Source organism: Cicer arietinum, chromosome 2 (assembly GCF_000331145.2).
Source record: "Cicer arietinum cultivar CDC Frontier isolate Library 1 chromosome 2, Cicar.CDCFrontier_v2.0, whole genome shotgun sequence".
NCBI classification, from domain to species: Eukaryota; Viridiplantae; Streptophyta; class Magnoliopsida; order Fabales; family Fabaceae; genus Cicer; species Cicer arietinum.
Genome location: NC_021161.2, coordinates 2,490,929 through 2,508,981, shown reverse-complemented (window position 1 = coordinate 2,508,981; position 18,053 = coordinate 2,490,929). Strand labels below are relative to the sequence as shown.

The 18,053-nt window shown below is 29.2% G+C and overlaps 4 protein-coding genes across 4 annotated transcripts in view; 2 read left to right on the top strand and 2 right to left on the bottom strand.

Annotated features, from left to right (window-relative positions):
• LOC101508918 (LRR receptor-like serine/threonine-protein kinase RPK2) overlaps positions 1 to 1,474 on the top strand; it is a 3,960-nt gene extending 2,486 nt beyond the window's left edge. The window contains exon 1 of the mRNA XM_073365166.1: positions 1 to 1,474. This exon is cut by the window's left edge and continues 2,486 nt beyond it. Coding sequence (XP_073221267.1) covers positions 1 to 1,276 — 1,276 coding nt within the window. The 3' untranslated portion in view covers positions 1,277 to 1,474.
• A 1,056-nt stretch (positions 1,475 to 2,530) lies between these two features.
• On the top strand, positions 2,531 to 4,405 carry LOC101508603 (UDP-glycosyltransferase 83A1). The gene is made up of 2 exons (XM_004489403.4): positions 2,531 to 3,025; positions 3,373 to 4,405. The coding sequence occupies exons 1-2, from the start codon at positions 2,536 to 2,538 to the stop codon at positions 4,257 to 4,259; spliced, it is 1,377 nt and encodes a 458-aa protein (XP_004489460.1). The 5' UTR covers positions 2,531 to 2,535; the 3' UTR covers positions 4,260 to 4,405.
• A 436-nt stretch (positions 4,406 to 4,841) lies between these two features.
• Positions 4,842 to 10,281, bottom strand: LOC101508283 (ribosome biogenesis protein WDR12 homolog). Its single transcript, XM_004489402.4, has 13 exons — positions 9,976 to 10,281; positions 9,773 to 9,870; positions 8,406 to 8,512; positions 7,882 to 7,917; positions 7,666 to 7,751; positions 7,282 to 7,340; positions 7,089 to 7,199; positions 6,872 to 6,994; positions 6,482 to 6,625; positions 5,749 to 5,857; positions 5,518 to 5,654; positions 5,388 to 5,423; positions 4,842 to 5,109 (listed from the first exon to the last, which is right to left on the bottom strand). Exons 1-13 carry the CDS (start codon positions 10,154 to 10,156, stop codon positions 5,017 to 5,019), a joined length of 1,320 nt encoding a protein of 439 aa, XP_004489459.1. The 5' UTR covers positions 10,157 to 10,281; the 3' UTR covers positions 4,842 to 5,016.
• A 7,242-nt stretch (positions 10,282 to 17,523) lies between these two features.
• Positions 17,524 to 18,053, bottom strand: LOC101507971 (uncharacterized). Its single transcript, XM_004489401.4, has one exon. It carries the CDS (start codon positions 17,961 to 17,963, stop codon positions 17,646 to 17,648), a length of 318 nt encoding a protein of 105 aa, XP_004489458.1. The 5' UTR covers positions 17,964 to 18,053; the 3' UTR covers positions 17,524 to 17,645.

Genomic DNA, 18,053 nt, shown 5'->3' with positions numbered 1-18,053 from the left:
TGGTTTGGCAAATGTCACTACACTCTCTGCATTCAATGTGTCTTTCAATAATTTATCTGGATCCTTACCATCAAATAGTAGCTCGATCAAATGTAGCAGTGCTGTCGGAAATCCATTTCTGAGTTCCTGCCGCGGAATTTCTCTTACTGTGCCATCAGCAAATCAACAAGGGCAGATTGATGACAATTCTTCTATTACTGCACAAGACACTGGAAAAAATAGTAATAATGGTTTCAGCGCTATTGAAATAGCATCTATAACTTCTGCCTCAGCCATTGTTTCTGTTCTTATAGCTCTTATTGTTCTGTTTTTCTTCACACGAAAGTGGAAGCCGAATTCCAGGGTTGGTGGTTCTGCAAAAAGAGAAGTTACAGTGTTTACTGATATCGGTGTCCCATTGACATTTGAGAATGTTGTACAAGCAACAGGAAACTTCAATGCAAGCAACTGTATTGGGAGTGGAGGATTTGGGGCAACTTATAAGGCAGAGATATCGCCGAGAATCTTGGTGGCAGTGAAACGTCTATCAGTTGGACGTTTCCAAGGTGTTCAACAATTTCATGCCGAGATTAAGACCCTTGGAAGGCTTCATCATCCAAACCTTGTCACTCTGATCGGTTACCATGCTTGTGAGATAGAGATGTTTCTCATATACAATTATCTTCCGGGCGGTAATCTTGAAAAGTTCATCCAGGAGAGATCCACAAGGGCCGTGGATTGGAAAATTCTTCACAAGATTGCATTGGACATAGCGCGTGCACTTTCCTATTTGCACGATCAATGTGTACCCCGTGTTCTTCATCGCGATGTCAAGCCTAGCAATATCTTGTTGGACGACGATTTCAATGCTTATTTATCTGACTTTGGACTGGCCAGACTTCTCGGAACCTCAGAAACACACGCTACAACCGGTGTGGCAGGAACATTTGGGTATGTTGCTCCGGAATACGCCATGACATGTCGTGTTTCTGACAAGGCTGACGTGTATAGCTACGGTGTTGTGCTTCTTGAGTTGCTTTCTGATAAGAAAGCGTTGGACCCTTCATTTTCTTTATATGGAAATGGTTTCAATATAGTAGCATGGGCATGCATGCTACTTAGGGAAGGAAGAGCAAAAGAGTTTTTCACTGCAGGGTTATGGGATGCAGGACCAGAAAATGATTTGGTTGAGGTTCTTCACTTAGCAGTTGTTTGTACAGTTGATTCACTATCAACTAGACCTACAATGAAACAAGTTGTGAAAAGGCTTAAACAACTTCAACCACCATCATGCTAGCCCCTAGTGTGGCTGTGCTCTTTTGAAATCATTATTAATTCTTAGCAATATTTTTCTTCCACTTGTAATTTGTAACTTGTAAGTTGTGATTTATTAGAATTGGGTCCTTTTTTATGGACTTGTATTAGGTTGAGTTCCTCAATTTGTACTTAGTCATCCCCGTGTAAATTTTAATATAGTTTTAACCCCAATTTTCCATGCAATTTTCTTGATTAGTGTAGGAGGCTTAGTGATGATTCTGCAGAAGAATGCAGATATTTGATTTCCATGCCATATCCACCACTTTCACGTCTATTTTGTTAAATAAAGTTTCTAGAATAGAATCAGTTTTTTGAATTTTTTTTATGCTGTTTGGTTATGATATTAGAGTCAGAAGTTCAGAACTCTCAACATGGATTGAGATAATGCAAATTAAGTTTCTATTCTAGTTTAATATATCTCATCTACCAAACTACCCTCTAATACCAAGGCAACAAATAACAAATAGAATTCCACTTGAATTGGTAAATAAGTTTCATTAAAATAAGTGACATTTGAGCTTCATTGTAACAACGTGAGTACCAATTCTGTTGGTTTAGTTATGTGGCGAGGAAGTTGCTTCACATTAAGGTTTTGAGTTTGCGTCTAACAAAAAAAAAACTAGGTGTTATTAAAGTTTTGTCCTCTTAAATGAATTTAGTGAAATATAGTAATATTTATTTCAATGTTTTCATTCATTATATCAGAATATATATTTAATGTTGAATGTCACTACATATGCATGTGATGTATGGTTATGCATATCGACTAATTGTGATTTCATATTTAGTGTTGTTGGTGAATAATAAATAATTTAGTGATAAATCTCAATGCTTTAAATATAAACAAACCTATAAATGTGTAAACAATCGGATAAAAAATGTGATTGGAGAAGGACTGCATTAAAAGTGGTCAATTAATTTTTTTATAAAGATTAGTCATGATAAAGTCAATGAACCTTTAGATCAGGTTTTTGTGCAGTTATATTGTGTCAATCGTTCGATCAAGATCAGATGGTTTAGATTTTATGATCAAAATTTTTATTTAAAAGACAAAATTTAGATTGTCTGATATTGACCATGTCTGATATCAATATGAGTGATGTAATTAATTTAAATCATGAAACTTGAGACTTATCATGTATTAACCCAAATATGTAAAACTTCTGTATGATGAGTTGGCCAATATATATAGAGAGTAGAGCCTCAAAATCAATTAAAAAAAACATATAAAGATACAACATGAGCATTCCATGTGTGCTAGTTTTACCATTTCCAGCTCAAGGGCATATAATTCCCTTAATGAATTTCTCCAAAAAATTGGTCGAACATGGATGCAAAGTCATTTTTGTGAACACAGATTTCAACCATAAGCTAGTGATGAATTCCATGGGGGAGCAACAATTAGATGATAGTTTTAATGGAGCATTAAAATTGGTCTCAATTTCTGATGGTTTAAGACATGATGAGGATAGAACAAATTTTGCTAAGCTATGTGTTACTATGCTAAGTACTATGCCTAATATGCTTGAGAAGCTAATAAAAGAAATTTGTTTGAATGATAATTGTAGAATTAGTTGCATGGTAGCAGATGTGATTATGGGATGGGCATTAGATGTTGGAAGTAAGTTTGGAATCAATGGAACTCTCTTTTGGTCTTCATCGGCAGCTATGTTTGCCTTGTTATACAACATTCCAAAGCTTATGGATGATGGTATAATTGATTCTAATGGTAAGAATATCATATTCACTAACTATATTTGGTTATGTTTTTTCTATGGATAGAATTTGAATTTGGTATTACTGAGTTCACGATACTTACACACCGAACACCAACCACTTGAATTTGTTGTTTATGTTAACGGGCACACATAATTATGTAAATTCGGTATCTTGAAGTTTACAATACTCACACATTGCGCATCAACCACTTGTGCTAGACTCGTTAGTGTTTTTTGATTATATTTACTATCATCATTGTATCTCTTTTATCTTTCACTATTTATCAAATCTTAATTTAAATTTGATTATAAAAAAAATAAAAATAAAAAACTCATTTAATTTTGATTTTCTATGTAGGATTATCAGCCACTAAGAAAACATTTCAGCTATCACCAAATATGCCAATGATGGACACAGAAGCCTTAGTTTGGTCAAATGTAGCTGAGGACTCAATTAACCTTAACAAAATATTTAATTATCTTAAACATTGCTCACAAACAACAAATTTGGCAAAGTGGTGGCTTTGTAACACCACATATGAACTTGAACCTCAATCATTATCCTTTCTTCCAAAGCTTCTACCAATTGGCCCTTTGTTGAATATTTATGATGAAAACAAAAGTGCAACAATATCAATTGGACAATTTTGGGAAGAAGATTTATCTTGCATGAGTTGGCTTGACCAACAACAACATAATTCTGTTGTTTATGTTGCATTTGGTAGTTTCACACTTTTTGACCAAAACCAATTCAAAGAATTAGCCTTAGGACTTGATTTAATCAATAGGCCTTTCCTTTGGGTTGTGCATGATCAAGATTCCAAAAACAGTACAACATTTCCTAATGAATTTAAGGGGTATAAAGGGAAAATTGTTAAATGGGCACCTCAACAAAAGGTATTAAGTCACCCTTCTATAGCTTGTTTTATTAGTCATTGTGGTTGGAATTCTACTTTGGAAGGTTTATCTAACGGGGTACCCTTTTTGTGTTGGCCATATCATGCTGACCAATTTTATGACAAGACATATATTTGTGATGAATTGAAAGTTGGGTTGGCATTTAACAAAGATGAAAAGGGATTAGTGTTAAGTGGGGAAATAAAAAAGAAAGTTGATCAATTGCTTAGTGATGAGAACATAAGGTTAAGGTCTATGGAGCTAAAAGGGAAGGTAACAATGAACATAGCACAAGAAGGTCAATCTTCAAAGAATTTCAACAAGTTTGTTGAGTGGTTGAAAGAATAAAAATTGGTCTTTTGTTAGATGCTTAGTGATATATGAATAAATAAGAGCAAGGTGCGAAATAGTCATGAACAACAATTCAACCAAAAATTATACTTTTCAAATAGTGGAAATGGTGAGAGTGGACATGAATTTGCTTAAATCATGAAAGAAATGGTGAAGATGTAAGAATTCCTCTTAATGTAATGAAAATGCATTATATAGCTTGTTTGTTTGAGCAAACTTATTTTACTAGATCTATTTCATTTTTGAAAGAAAAAAAAAAAATGTTATTTTGTACACACGACAGATTCAGGAAATGAAAAGTTATAATATATTTCTAATTATCAACTTAGTACTTTCAACCTGATACACTCAAAAATAATGTAACGCTAGTATTGTCATTACATTGTTCTGCAAGTATATCAAAATAAGGTTTCGAACTTTTTAGTGCGTAGAAAAAATTGTGGTACGCAATTTACGTTTATGAAACAGCATCACTCTTCTGCGAGTATTTAAGTTTATTAAAGAGTACTCTACCAGAAATAATCCAAATGAGGTATAAATTGTCCTACACATGTAAAATGCCTCACAATATATGTAAAATGAGTTCAAAGTTGTGAATAATTTTAAGAGTTTATATCATTAGCAATTAGAAAAACACAGTAAGAATGTTGTTTACAGCACCTGATAAAACACTAGCAGCAGTTGTGCTTCTGACAAAATTGGCTTAAAACTCAGATAATTCCCTATATGAGAGATAGTATGATCAAAATTTATGTCATTGTACAGGAATTTCTGAAGAAATGCAAAGTTTTGAATCTGCTCCACCACTGATCACACTGTCACCTTTCCACCAGTCAGCAGACAGTACCTGAGTTATCCAAATTGCAATTCTATTAGCAACCATTTTAGCCCTTTTCTAAGGTAAAACAAAGATGTTGTGTTTTACTTTGAATGTCATCAATCGCAGAAAATAGAAATTTGTTCCAACTCTGCTACTCATCATTGCTATAACGTTAATTTGACAACACTTTATACAAAATTATGTATTGCAAAATAATAATGGTTTGTTCAAATTGCACTACACCGCTGTTTAGCAAGCAACGCTGTTTACTTCGCCTTATAAAACATGGGAAGAAAGATTTATACCTTGTCGCTGTGTGATTCAATGACTGAAAGAGGCCACTGCAAAATTAATGAATAAAAGTTATTGGTTAAAACCCAAAGGTATAATCACACAAAAAGTAAAAAATTACTTGGTAAAATAAGGATATATTACCGCAGTTCTAAGATCCCATAACATGACTTTCCCATCATAAGATGCAGAAAGTAAATGAAACGTAGAATTATCATGCCATTTGCAAGTTGTTATCCAAGAAGTATGAGAAGCAAACTGAAGAACAGGAGCAGAAGTGCCTGCAGAAAAAGTAAAAACGTTTTATAAGAGTTTGGCATGCATACGATTTTCTACGGAGGTCAGAGAGACAATTATTTGGTTCGTTTTACTGACCTGGTTTACGAGGATCCCAAATCCTAACGACCGGGTCAGAACCACCGGCAGCTATCAGAGCAGAACCTTCCCCTCCAATGTCAAGGCAGTTAAGAGCCTTCCCACAAAACTATACACAAAGGACAAAGTCGTCTTAAAAAAATTGAAAACTTTCAACTTTAAAATTTTTGGTGCTTTTCTACTTCTAATTGCCGTATGTAATTATTTTCATCAATATTTTTGAACGAAAAACAATTCCAACCAATAAGTAAAGAAAAAAAATATAAAAATGATAGAATATAGTAACTCTATACGTCTTAAAATGAGTTTTTCGACAAAAAGATGAAAAAGAATTAAAGTGAATTCAACAAATTTATACTATTTAAGCATAACAAGTTAACAGCGCAACTAACTCATAAGATAATCATAACCGTAGTAAGAATAAGGAGTATAGTTGATGAACAAGCATACACAAAATGTAAAAACTACACAACACTTTTCAGAAAAGCATAAGTAATCTCAAAGATACCAGAACAAGAAATTAAGAAAATAAACAGAGCGTAGATCTTCATCAAAAGAACAACAAAAGAAAATGATCAACAGGCCTTAACGGGCTAACACACAAATAGTTAAAAATGACTGCGCCAAAGACTAAGGTGTCACAAAGCATAGTTTGAAGACAAAATTTAAGCGTCAATAGCGTACAAGTTCAGCAATGATGAAGAGAAAAAAGGGCAGCCATTTGTCAACTTACTATATCTGACAAGTTTTTGCCGGTCTCCACATCCCATTTCCTAATAGAATGATCCCAAGATGCAGAATAGATTGATTCTCGTTGTGGCCAAACCACAGAAGACACACACTGTGTATGGCCCACAAGTGTTGTAAAAGCTTCTCCCTATAACAAAACAGAACATTATTGATGAAAACTTGGTTGATAACAAAAACAACAGAATGATACCTCCAAACAAGGAAAAGAACAAATAAATACTTAAGAGAATCACAATTTATGAGGAAGTAAAGCCACAAAACAAGCAGGGAAAATGATAAGTCTGTCGGAGCTAAAATGGATTTCTGAATACAAAATATTTGGGAGAAATATGTGAATGTACACAAATTCAAATTTCAAGGAAGTTGTACAAACCTCTAATTGAGAGTCCTCAACTTGACCTTCAACTTTTCTCTTCTTTGTCACTAGATCATTTTCTGCATTAAAGTCATTGATTCGCCATAAATTGATGGTGCAATCCCAAGAACCAGAACAAACCTAAGCATATGAGAGAACAGAAGAACAATGTTACAGATTATACTATACATAAACCAAGTGTGGGAAAACTGGAAATAGAAAAGCAAATAGAAACCATTTCTCCATTATTCTGGGCTGCAACGCTCTGTACAGAAGACTTGTGACCACGCAAGATTTTGTAAGCTCTAACCCTCACAGGATCGTTGATAGCCTCTTCAGTATTGATCTTTAATATAAAAATGGAAAATATAACATAATAAGCATAAGCTCAACACAAAGAATTCAGTTCAAAAGCTTCTTTTACTTACCTTCCATAGCCTTAGTGTACGGTCTTTTGAAGCAGTAGCTAAAGTTACAGTTTCCACACCTGATTACAGTACAAATTTTAACAACTTGGAACAATTCAAGTACAATATTGAGTGTCTATATGGATGTGTTTAACCACTATGGCATTTTAGGGGGAAACAGAATCTGAGAATTACTGCATATATTAAAACAGTGAAAAACTAACTAAATAGCTAATTTAATGGAATGGAAAGAGAAAAAAAGACATTAAATAGATAATTTTATGTAATGATATTGAATTTGATGGCCAATACAAACAAAACTTGTGATATTTTTAACAGAAATAGATAATGCTTCTACTAAAATTTGACAGTTTGTAGCATGAGAAGGAAAATCTGTCTTTATACCTTCTGGGTTCAAGACACTAACAGAAGTGATTCCATCACTATGTCCCTCCAGTATATGTGTACATAACCCAGCACCTTTCCATACCCTAAAATATAATTTTTTCAATGTCATGGTAATATCTCAAGAATTGGAAAATAATCAAATTATAATATCAAGTAATCGCAAAATACACCAATAAATTTATAAGAATCAAACAGTGCCAGAGAAACTATTACCTTCCAAAACCATCATAGCATCCTGTGAAAATAAACCTGCATAAAATAATGAACAGTCAACTTTAAATTCTTGGTGAAGGGGAAATTCGGGTCAAAATTTAAGTTAATTAACATACTAAAACAAAGCTAGTTCTTATATTTTAGCAGTTAAAATAACACAATGTCAAGTACTAAACCAACAAGACCACAAAACACTTGTTAACCTAATTGTGATGATATACTCAAACTGTAATAAAAAACAAATGCAAGGCTCTTGTCATCGTCACTAAATATGATATATAAAGAATTAAGGGAAACCAATAAAAACCAACCACGCATACTTAAATTTAACCATTCTAGTTCACTAAAATCCTTCACAGAAACAATGTATTGGAAATTCTCATACAAACATTTCCAGGTTACAGCGGTAATTTAGGTAAGAGTTAATAGATAACTCAAACTTAGACCATTATGGCTATGCTGAATCATCAGTAGCAAGTCTTTGAGAAATTATCCATAAAAAGTTAATACAATTACAAACTTACCGAGAAGAAGAACCATCAACAGCACTGACCCAATCATCGTGTAAAGAAGGATCTTCTTCCTTCCGTGGGGCAACAACCCTTGTGTACTCAATTTCCAATATCCTTTCCTAGAATTGATCATTCAAAGTGATTAGCTATGAGCCTACGACATCAGAGACAAACATAACCATGGTTTGTGTAAAGATTAAAAAAAATGGATGTGCTCTTGTTTCATATATCCTAATTCAATCCCTGAAATTTCCAACATTTCCCTCACAATATTCAGATTCTCGAATTGAAAACTAAACCAAGCAAGAAATGCCTGTTCAATTCTTATCAAACAGATCAAAACACAATTCAAATTCAGTATACGAATATATGCAGGTCTACCCAAGTTTCTAAGAAGCGAGTCAAACCAACTTTATAAGAAACAATTTTATAAGTGACGTAACTAAGTTTTGATAGCCAAAGTTGTCAACTCGTAGGATTTTGAGTTATTACCTCAACATTATGACATCCATGATCACAACAATAAACATATCCTTAACTTACAAGGAAAATGTACCGGGGGGACTTTTTTTTATGACTTTCATATTTAAATATCCAAATACTACAATTCAGTTAATCGTTGCTAATTTCCTACATGATTGACGGTCTTATACTCTTGTATGTGTTTGCAAGTGAAAACTTACAAAATACTAGTATACAACAAGAAGAAATAGTGCTGTCAATTGCAAATCACAGAAAAATACAAATTCGTTCAAATTATGTTACACTACAAGGATATAGTGCCATTATAGCCGCGATTTGAGAACACTTAACTGAACCTTGTAATGTATTAAATGATAATGATATTGGCATGATTCCCTATAAAGTATTAAATTTATGAAATATAATAAATTAAGTGATTATCTGTTAGGAACCCGAGAACTGTATTCCATACAAATAGAAAGAACACTTTTATTAAGAAATAAGAGAAAAGTTTATCTTCCAAGGGTTTCCCATTCACAATAGAGACTGTCCTCTATAGAACAATTGATGACAATAGTCCTAACTACCTTTTTAATTAACTAACTATAGCAACTCTTAACTACTTTAACAACTATAATATCTATTATTCTATATCCTAACATTATTATTCTCGTGCAATATGCTAATTGTTGTTAAACTGACAACAAGAAATATAACAAGTTAAGTTCAGTTCTAAACTTGTTTGAAACAAGTTTTAAACTTAAGCCAATTTGAAACTGTTTCTAACCCTCGAAATAAACCTATTAGTAAAACTGATACACAAACCAATACAACACAGTCGAAACAATATAACACAATCAACTTAAAATGAATTGATGAGAGTATATAATAATTTATTTATAGTTGTTGATTATTACCGCAGAGATTCCCTTGGCAAGAAGAAACTCCTCAAGTGACATACGAACAAACTCGCCATCGATCAAAAAATCAAACGGTTCAGGTTCATAATCATCATCTACAAACAAACAAAAAATCAACCTAATATCATCAATAATCAATTACTTGATAATAATAATAATAAATGATGAAAATGTTGTGGAATTGAGAAATATTTGATTACATTTGGATTGGAGAAGGGCGTTAACGAGAGATGAGAGGCCGAATCTGGTGAGATCAGCGGGGATGGCGATGGCTGAGGATGGAACTTTGAAAGGTTCGGATAACTTAGTAATGAAACGGACTTGGATTCTTCTTGTGCTGGCTTCGCCGTCGGCGTTTTCTTCTCCGACAAGTGTATTCATCTCTAGTTGGTTCTACAGTGGTTGCAGAGGCGCGAAAGAGGAAGAGAGGATAATTTAGGGTTTAAGGGGTTTTAGACTTCGTATGGAGCGGGTAATGTCACGCCAAAATATTACAAAAGGGTAAACTTCACTCTATTTTGTCTCGTACCTACTCGAGTGTAATAATAATTTTTTTAAAATCACTTTTTTTATTAAAAAAAAAAAAAAACAACAATAATCATCATTTTTTAAAATCTACATTTGATTGGTACAGTTTCTTGAAAAAATAATAATCTGAAAAAATTATAAAATTACTTTAAATTAAGAAGTGGTTTTGAGCAGCTTCTAAAAATATATTTTTCATAATTGATTTTTTTAAAAAAATATTATTGCATCACATAAACACATAATTTTTCTTTAAATTATTAAGTACAAAAACCACTTATTTATAAATTTTGTAAGGGTCCCAAATATACTCTTATTGTTGCAAGGGTCCCAAATTTATTCTTGGTGTTGAAAAAAATGCACTATTGAGATTGTGAAAAAAAGAGAGAAGTTTGAAATAAAGTGTCAGAGTGGTGTGTTGTTGTTGTGTGGGTGAGAAGAAGATGACGAATTAGTTTTTATTTTATTCTTATTGTTTTATTAGTGAAAACAAGATGTTTTAGGTTGGGAACAAAGCTCTATAATTTGGTCTATTTATTCACAATCTTTGAGTTTCTTGTTTTAACTAATAAAATAATAAAAATACAATTAAAATTGTTTCGTCGTTTTCTTCTTCTCACCAACATACCAACAACAACACACTTCTATGACATTTTCTATTTCAAATTTCTCTCTTTTTCCACAATCTCAAGAGTGCATTGTTTGCAACACTAGAAGTATATTCAAGTCACTTGTAACCTCCTATAATATTTTCTTTGTCTATAAAATATAAAACTTAATTTTATTCTTAAATAATTATTTTTTTCTCTAAAAATATAGTCAAATGGTTTTATTAACAAAAAAATAAATAAAAACATGTAATACTTTTGGGTGTAAATAAGATACTGTATACGCGCTACTGCTAAAATTAATCTTTTGAACTTTGTGCGACCTTAATAAGCATTAGAGTGTTCTTTAAAGTTTTATGGTTGTTGCATTCTCAAACTCGGATTCGAACTTAAGTCTTTGATTAAGCTATAAGAGACTTAAGTCGTATAATCTCTTCTAAACATTCTTAAATAAAATATAACTTGATGGTGTTATTTTGAAATAAATCAATGTTTTTTCTTTTGAATTCTTCTGAATTTCAATTAAAATAGTTCGTTACGCTTTTCACATTATTTCACCAAATACATACAATACATTTGTATTTATAATAATGTTGAGAGGTTCAATTTCTCTATATCTTTATTGTTATGTATTGAATGGTTTAATATTATTTTGTTTATACGATCAAAATGTATGAAGAAAACAAAATTTGACTAAACAAAAGTGGGAAATGGACAAACATAAAACAAAAAAGAAGCAAAATTTATTTAAAATAATTTACTTTGGCATTGAATCATTATCCATTAAATTAAACGAGACAAGTGTCTTAGATGAACAAACCGATCTGTCACGCTCAATTTGTTTTACCACCCTTGTATTTTACATTTTCAATGAACATTTTGAAATATTGATGAATAAGTTGATAAGTAACTATAATTTTACGGGCCACTTGGCTATTTATTTGTTCAAGAAAATTGAATTTCATACCCCATATTTTAGAACAACTTATCCTATACCACATATTTGTATTATACCCCATAAATTTTTAAAAATATTAAATATATTTTTAATTTTTTAAAACTATTTTATCAACTCAAATTAAAATTTATTGGACAACTTTTTTTTAAGTTTTTTGGTATAGAAGATTTTTACTGAAAAACTTATTTAAAGTCTGGTATTATTTAAAAAAAAAAAAAATTGATATATACCGAAAAACTTCTTCACAAGTTTTCCCGTTAACCTCTTCTGTACCGGAAAACTTGTGAATAAGGTCTCCGGTACACACCATTGTTTTTTAAATAACTTATTTTTTTAAATACTTGGAAAAAGTTTTTATGTAATGTAACTATTTTACCGAAAATCTTGGAAAAAGTTTTCCTGAGTGTAACTTCTTTACCAGAAAACTTAAAAAAAGGTTTCCATATTGTAATTTTTTATCGAAAATTTGAAGAAAGGTTTTCGGGTGTAGCTTCTTTACCGGAAAACTTAGAAAAAGATTTCCGGAGTGTAACTTGCTTACCGCAAAACTTAGAAATAGTTTTTCGGAATTCATAATATATACCGAAAAACTTAAAAAAAGTTTTTCGGTAAAATTGAATTTTTTTTGTAAATATTAAAATTTATACAAGGGCAAAAATGTCATTTTCTTATATTTGTAGGGTAAAGGTAAGATGTGAGTGGTACTGATTAAAATTTTCCATATTTTAACTCTTACCCGGCAATCTAATTTTACCCATATAATTTCCATCTATTTTAATTAACTTTTGGAAGTTTCAAAATATGCATTAATTTCAAAAGTTTCTAAATCTAAAAAGTTTCAAAAGTTTATAAATATGAAAAATTTCTATTTCGAAAGTATCAAAACTCTCAAAAATTTGAAAAAATTTATTTCGATGGTATGAAAAAATTCGAGTGCATTTACTTTTTTTATTTCAAAAATATGAAAATATTCAAAAATTATGATAAATTCTTTATAAAAGGATAAAATTGTATTTTTACGTTGATTGATGAAGTGATAGAGGTTTAGATGTGGGTGTGCAGTGTAAAATTCTCTATCGTGATCATTTTTTTTGACAAGAACCATGGCCAATTTTAAGGTCACAAAACACATCTATGAAAAAAATAAGACTACAAACAATAAAATATTAAAGATAAAAAGAATTATTTTTAATTCTTTTTTTTTTTTAATATTACAGCTTTATCTGAGAGTTTATATTGAAAGATGAAAATAATATTTTGTCTAAAAATAAACACTCAAAGGATATAATAATTATATTTCTTTATATATATACTTCTAGAACGTGTGTGTATAAAATATTTCAAAAGTATTAATGGTGTAATTTTTAAAATTGCATTGAATATTAGTTTAACCACACTGTTAAAAGGATTTATGTTTGAACTTTTTTACTCTTAAAATAAGATTTATGTAAATTTATCAATAAATAATGAACTTTTTTACTCTTAAAATAAGATTTATGTAAATTTATCAGTAATATTTAGAAAAATTATTTTCTCGTATCTCACAAAGTCTTAAAAAATACACATTCAAAATGCAAAAAGAATTATATTATTCAAATGGGTAGTTTCAAATAAAAACATAGTTTTGCCATTTAATTGTATATTTTTGGATGGAGTTATGATTTTTTAGAAGAAATGTTAGAAGAAAAATCTTTCAAATGTCTTACCCTATGTAAAAAACATTTTATTTTTATCGCTTTTAGTCAAAGTCTCGCAAATTTGATCCTTATAAACAAACAGCTAATTAATTAAAAATGCATAAAGGAGATATACATTTTTAAAATACATAAATGATATATATGTATGTGACTAAAATTAGAGATATATACAACTATAATAAATTAATATTTTATAAAATAAAATAAAGAAACACACCATATATGCAATTATTTTTTCATTCAAGACTTATTGTCTTTCCTATGATCTTATTATTTCTTTTTTGTGCAATATTTTTCCAAGTAAAAAATGAAAATATTTAATTGCACTTTTAATTTTTTTTATTTTAAATAATTTATAGAATTGATTTTTCTACTATAAAAGTCGATAATTTTAATTTATAAATCAGATTTTTGAAAAAAAAAACAATTTAACATATTTATATAATTTAATGATAGAAAATTATCTAAATATATTAATTATTCATAAGTTATTATTAAATTGCAAAAAAAAAAAGATTAAAAATACATTCTTAGCAAGTTTTACTGCGGTTCCATGAATATTAACCATTATATCGTTATCATGTTGTTATTTTTTAATTAAAAAATAAAAATAAATGAAAAAAATTATAAAATTTTAAAATAAGAAAACTGATTTCATAAATTGATAAAAGTAGAATAACTAAAATTATAATTAAATAAAAAAAATATTGAAGTAAAGTAAATTTCTTCATTATGACACGAGTGATAAAAAAAAAGGACAAAAGAATTAATTTCTCAACAAGAAAACAGTACGTCAGTGAATAAAACAACAGTAACAACAAAAATAAAAGTATAGAATAGACAGATTCATAAATGGGATGAGACAAAGATACATAGTGAAAAATATATAACCCACATGATGTTTGCAACTCTTTATGGAATTTGAATTAGTTGAGCTACAAAAAATTTGCAAGTGGACTAAAATTAAACATACACATACACATGTGTATATCTATATATACAGAGAAACAACCCTTAAAATTTGGCTTTTGCACATGGGTTACCTTGAGTGAACATGTCAAGATCATGACAACCACACATAGCATGCTTATTTCATAGTCCAGAAATGCTGTCTATATCACTCAGATATTATCTGAAACTATCAGCATGAACGCATGCCCCCTCCCATATTCTTTTGCAGTGTCTGTCTTCTATGCCATGCTTGCTGCCCATTGCATTCTCTAATTTTTATTTACTTACATTCTTTTGTTTTCATATATTATTCAGATAAACAAAAATATTACTTCTCTTTTTAATTGTGTTGGACTCGGTCTATGTTCATAAAGCAAGAGACATTTTATAGTTAAAAAAAATAATAAGAGTAAAATTTAAATAAATATTACTATTAGTATTTCATTGGTTTACAATGATTGTTACTTTGATAAAAAAATGGTTTTATATTGAATGTTATTTTCAATTTTTAATGTAAGATGATTAATTATATTTTTTAATTGTAATCTTTAATTAATAATATGTACAATTTTTCCAAAATATTATATTTAATTTTTATTTTGAATAGTGGAAAACACAACAATGATTAATAAGGATAATTTAGTCAAATTAATATTTTATCTCTTTTATTTTTTGTTATTTCTCAATTTGTGAAAAATAAGCAAAAATAACCTTCATTTTCAGACAAAAGATGTACTAGAAAGACCTCTAATTTATTTTTATCAAAGTCTTATTTTAAAATTCACTTTAGACTTCAATAAGTGTTAGATTAATCATGATTTTAATTAAATGTAAGTATATTTTGAAAGAAAGAAAATCCTTAAATATAAGCTACATTTCAAAAAAATTGGAGCATTTATTATTATTATTATTATTATAAAAAGATAATATTTATTTATTTTAAATTGGTAGAATACATCAACTGAGAACACCTCGAAATCGGAAAAATAAAAAAGAATGAATTTACAAATAAACCTGCAACACCTAAGTTAATTAACATAAAATGACAAGATGCATAAAAATATGACAAAACTTATAAATTTGACAAAATTAAAATGTCCGAAATACTAATGATTATAAATATATAAATTTGATGACATCAAAATCATTGATTAAATCTACATTGACTCGAAGCTGATATGTAATTCGAAATCAAATGAAAACCACAGAAAATGAAAACAATGTTGCATCAAGACCACAAACAAAATAAATAATATCACAATTAGATGACTAAATTACAGAAAAACACAAAGACAGAAACTAAATATATATAAAAATCACTTATTTAAATAAAAAAGAAAAAAATATTTTATAAATATGATTTTGAACAAAAAATTATCCTTAAATTGCATCACTCGAAAAGAAATGAGAAGCTTATATCTTAGTTAATATTAGTAAATATACCTTAAAAAATGAAGGGAAAAAAAAAACAATTTATAGTACCCATAAAAAAAAGAATAATTTAAGCTTGTAAGATTTAGTTTAAATTGCAAATTTCAATATTATTATGTTAAATGATCTCGCATTTATGTGTATAAATTTAAAATAGTATTTAACGTTTCGTAATAAAAAATAAAATTTAATAGTATTAATATATATGAAAGGCGTGGTTTATATAAAAAGAGCCATAGTATACTTTTTACTGAGAGTGACTCTTATTGTGACATGCACTATAGCCTCATGTTCTGAAATGAACATCACAAAATGTTCTTTCGACATATAAAAATGTACTCTGGCCCTTTTCCTTTCATGTCTCATTAATGACAATTATTAGATATATTTTATTTAGTTAAATTGATTAATTAGTTATTTTATATTAATTAAATAGTTATTTATTTAATTAATTTTATAAATTTATATAATCTTTGATGTAAATAACATTATCTCAATTATTAATATTATTTAATTTATTTTTTTCTATTTCTCTTTTATTAATAACTTAACTAAAAAATCATAATATTTCTTAACCCGAGTACAAATATGCATATTAGTATTTAATTTTTAAATTCAAATTGTTTACCCCAATAGTCAAAAGCCTTTAAAAATGTAAGCTTGTATCTTGATGGATATAATCATATTATTAAAATGTTTAATCATCACAATTACTACTAACTTGGTAATAGGTATATATGAAGTGTCATCATACCACATATTTGAAGTTCATTTAGAAAAAATTGTGAGTCGTAGTGAAATAAAATCAGTCATATAAATTTCACTAACTATATCAAATCTCAATTTTTAAAAGTCAATTAAAATCAGTCATGTAATTTTCACTAACTATATGAAATCTCAAATTTTAAAAGTCTAAAATCAGTCATGTGAATTTCACTAACTATATCAAACCTCAAATTTTAAAAATAAAATTAGTGAAGTAGTAAATTTGGCTGATTTTAATTGATTTAAAGGTAACATTTCCACGTAAAAACACTTAAAATTTATCAAAAAATTTACAAGGAGAAAATAATTTTTGCTTCAATTTTAGTTTATTCACCTTCCAAACCTCACTTAAACAGAGTTTAGTCCACAAATAACAAATTTGAGAAGCATTAATTATAAGTGACTCAAACCATGGTTTGAGTGGAAAAAGGTTATCATGAACAAAACTATAACTACTATCCAAACATGCTCTTAAATTGAAGAAGAAGAAAAAAACAGAGAGAGAAGCTTGAAATTCTTCAGCCAGTGTTTGGTTAATTCATTGTTCTCTTTCATCCACCTGACACCAAAATTCAGTTTGGTTAATTTCTAAATTTTCCCATTTTTGCTTTTGGGTTGGGAATTTGAAGGATGAACATTGAAGAATCAATCATTCAATGGCAATTATAATATTGCAACTAAACAAAAAAAAGTGTTACATGCATTGGATTTTCTTTACAAAAATTTCCAATCTTTTTACTTCTCAATTTCTTCCATCCAATTTTCTCTCTAACCAAATATAATAAAAATAAAAAAATAAAAATAAAACACTACTAGAACAAAGATCTTGTCTCATAATTCTTCATCATTAAAAAGACAATTAAACAAAACATTTAAACAAATTATAAAAAAAAAAAATTATAAAAATAACCATGGAGTAGAGTGAATTAATCTAGCTATAACAATACAACATTTTCATTCTCATTGTTATTGTTTCCATAAAACTCAACCAACTTCTGAAGAATCAAAACCCTTGTCCTTAAAAAAACTATGTAATCAGCAGTTTCCTTAAACAACTGATCAGGCTTCACTTCATCTTCATTTTGAGAAGGGATTAAATTCTTAAGTGCTTTCAGCTTTTGTGACAGCTTATTTGACTTGCATTTTCCTTCCATTTGAACCAAAGTGGTATTTTTGAAGCTTCTTCTTCTTCTTGTTCTTCTTGTGGCTTTTTTGACAGAGAGTTTGTAACTATGTTTTGTGTTTGTGCTCATTGTTGAAACAACGAAACCTTAAAAACAGGAAAACAGAAGAAGCAGAGAGAGAAGAATGTAAAATACTAAAAATGAGTTTTTGTTTTTGTG

Excerpts from the sequence above, each read along its gene's own strand:
- LOC101508603 (XM_004489403.4), top strand. The coding sequence starts at position 2,536 with ATGAGCATTCCATGTGTGCTAGTTTTACCATTTCCAGCTCAAGGGCAT. Across the intron at positions 3,026-3,372 it reads TGGTATAATTGATTCTAATG|GATTATCAGCCACTAAGAAA; the intron begins GTAAGAATATCA and ends TTTTCTATGTAG.
- LOC101508283 (XM_004489402.4), bottom strand. The coding sequence starts at position 10,156 with ATGAATACACTTGTCGGAGAAGAAAACGCCGACGGCGAAGCCAGCACA. Across the intron at positions 7,752-7,881 it reads TGCTATGATGGTTTTGGAAG|GGTATGGAAAGGTGCTGGGT; the intron begins GTAATAGTTTCT and ends ATTATATTTTAG. Across the intron at positions 5,655-5,748 it reads TTGGGATCCTCGTAAACCAG|GCACTTCTGCTCCTGTTCTT; the intron begins GTCAGTAAAACG and ends CTTTTTCTGCAG.
- LOC101507971 (XM_004489401.4), bottom strand. The coding sequence starts at position 17,963 with ATGAGCACAAACACAAAACATAGTTACAAACTCTCTGTCAAAAAAGCC.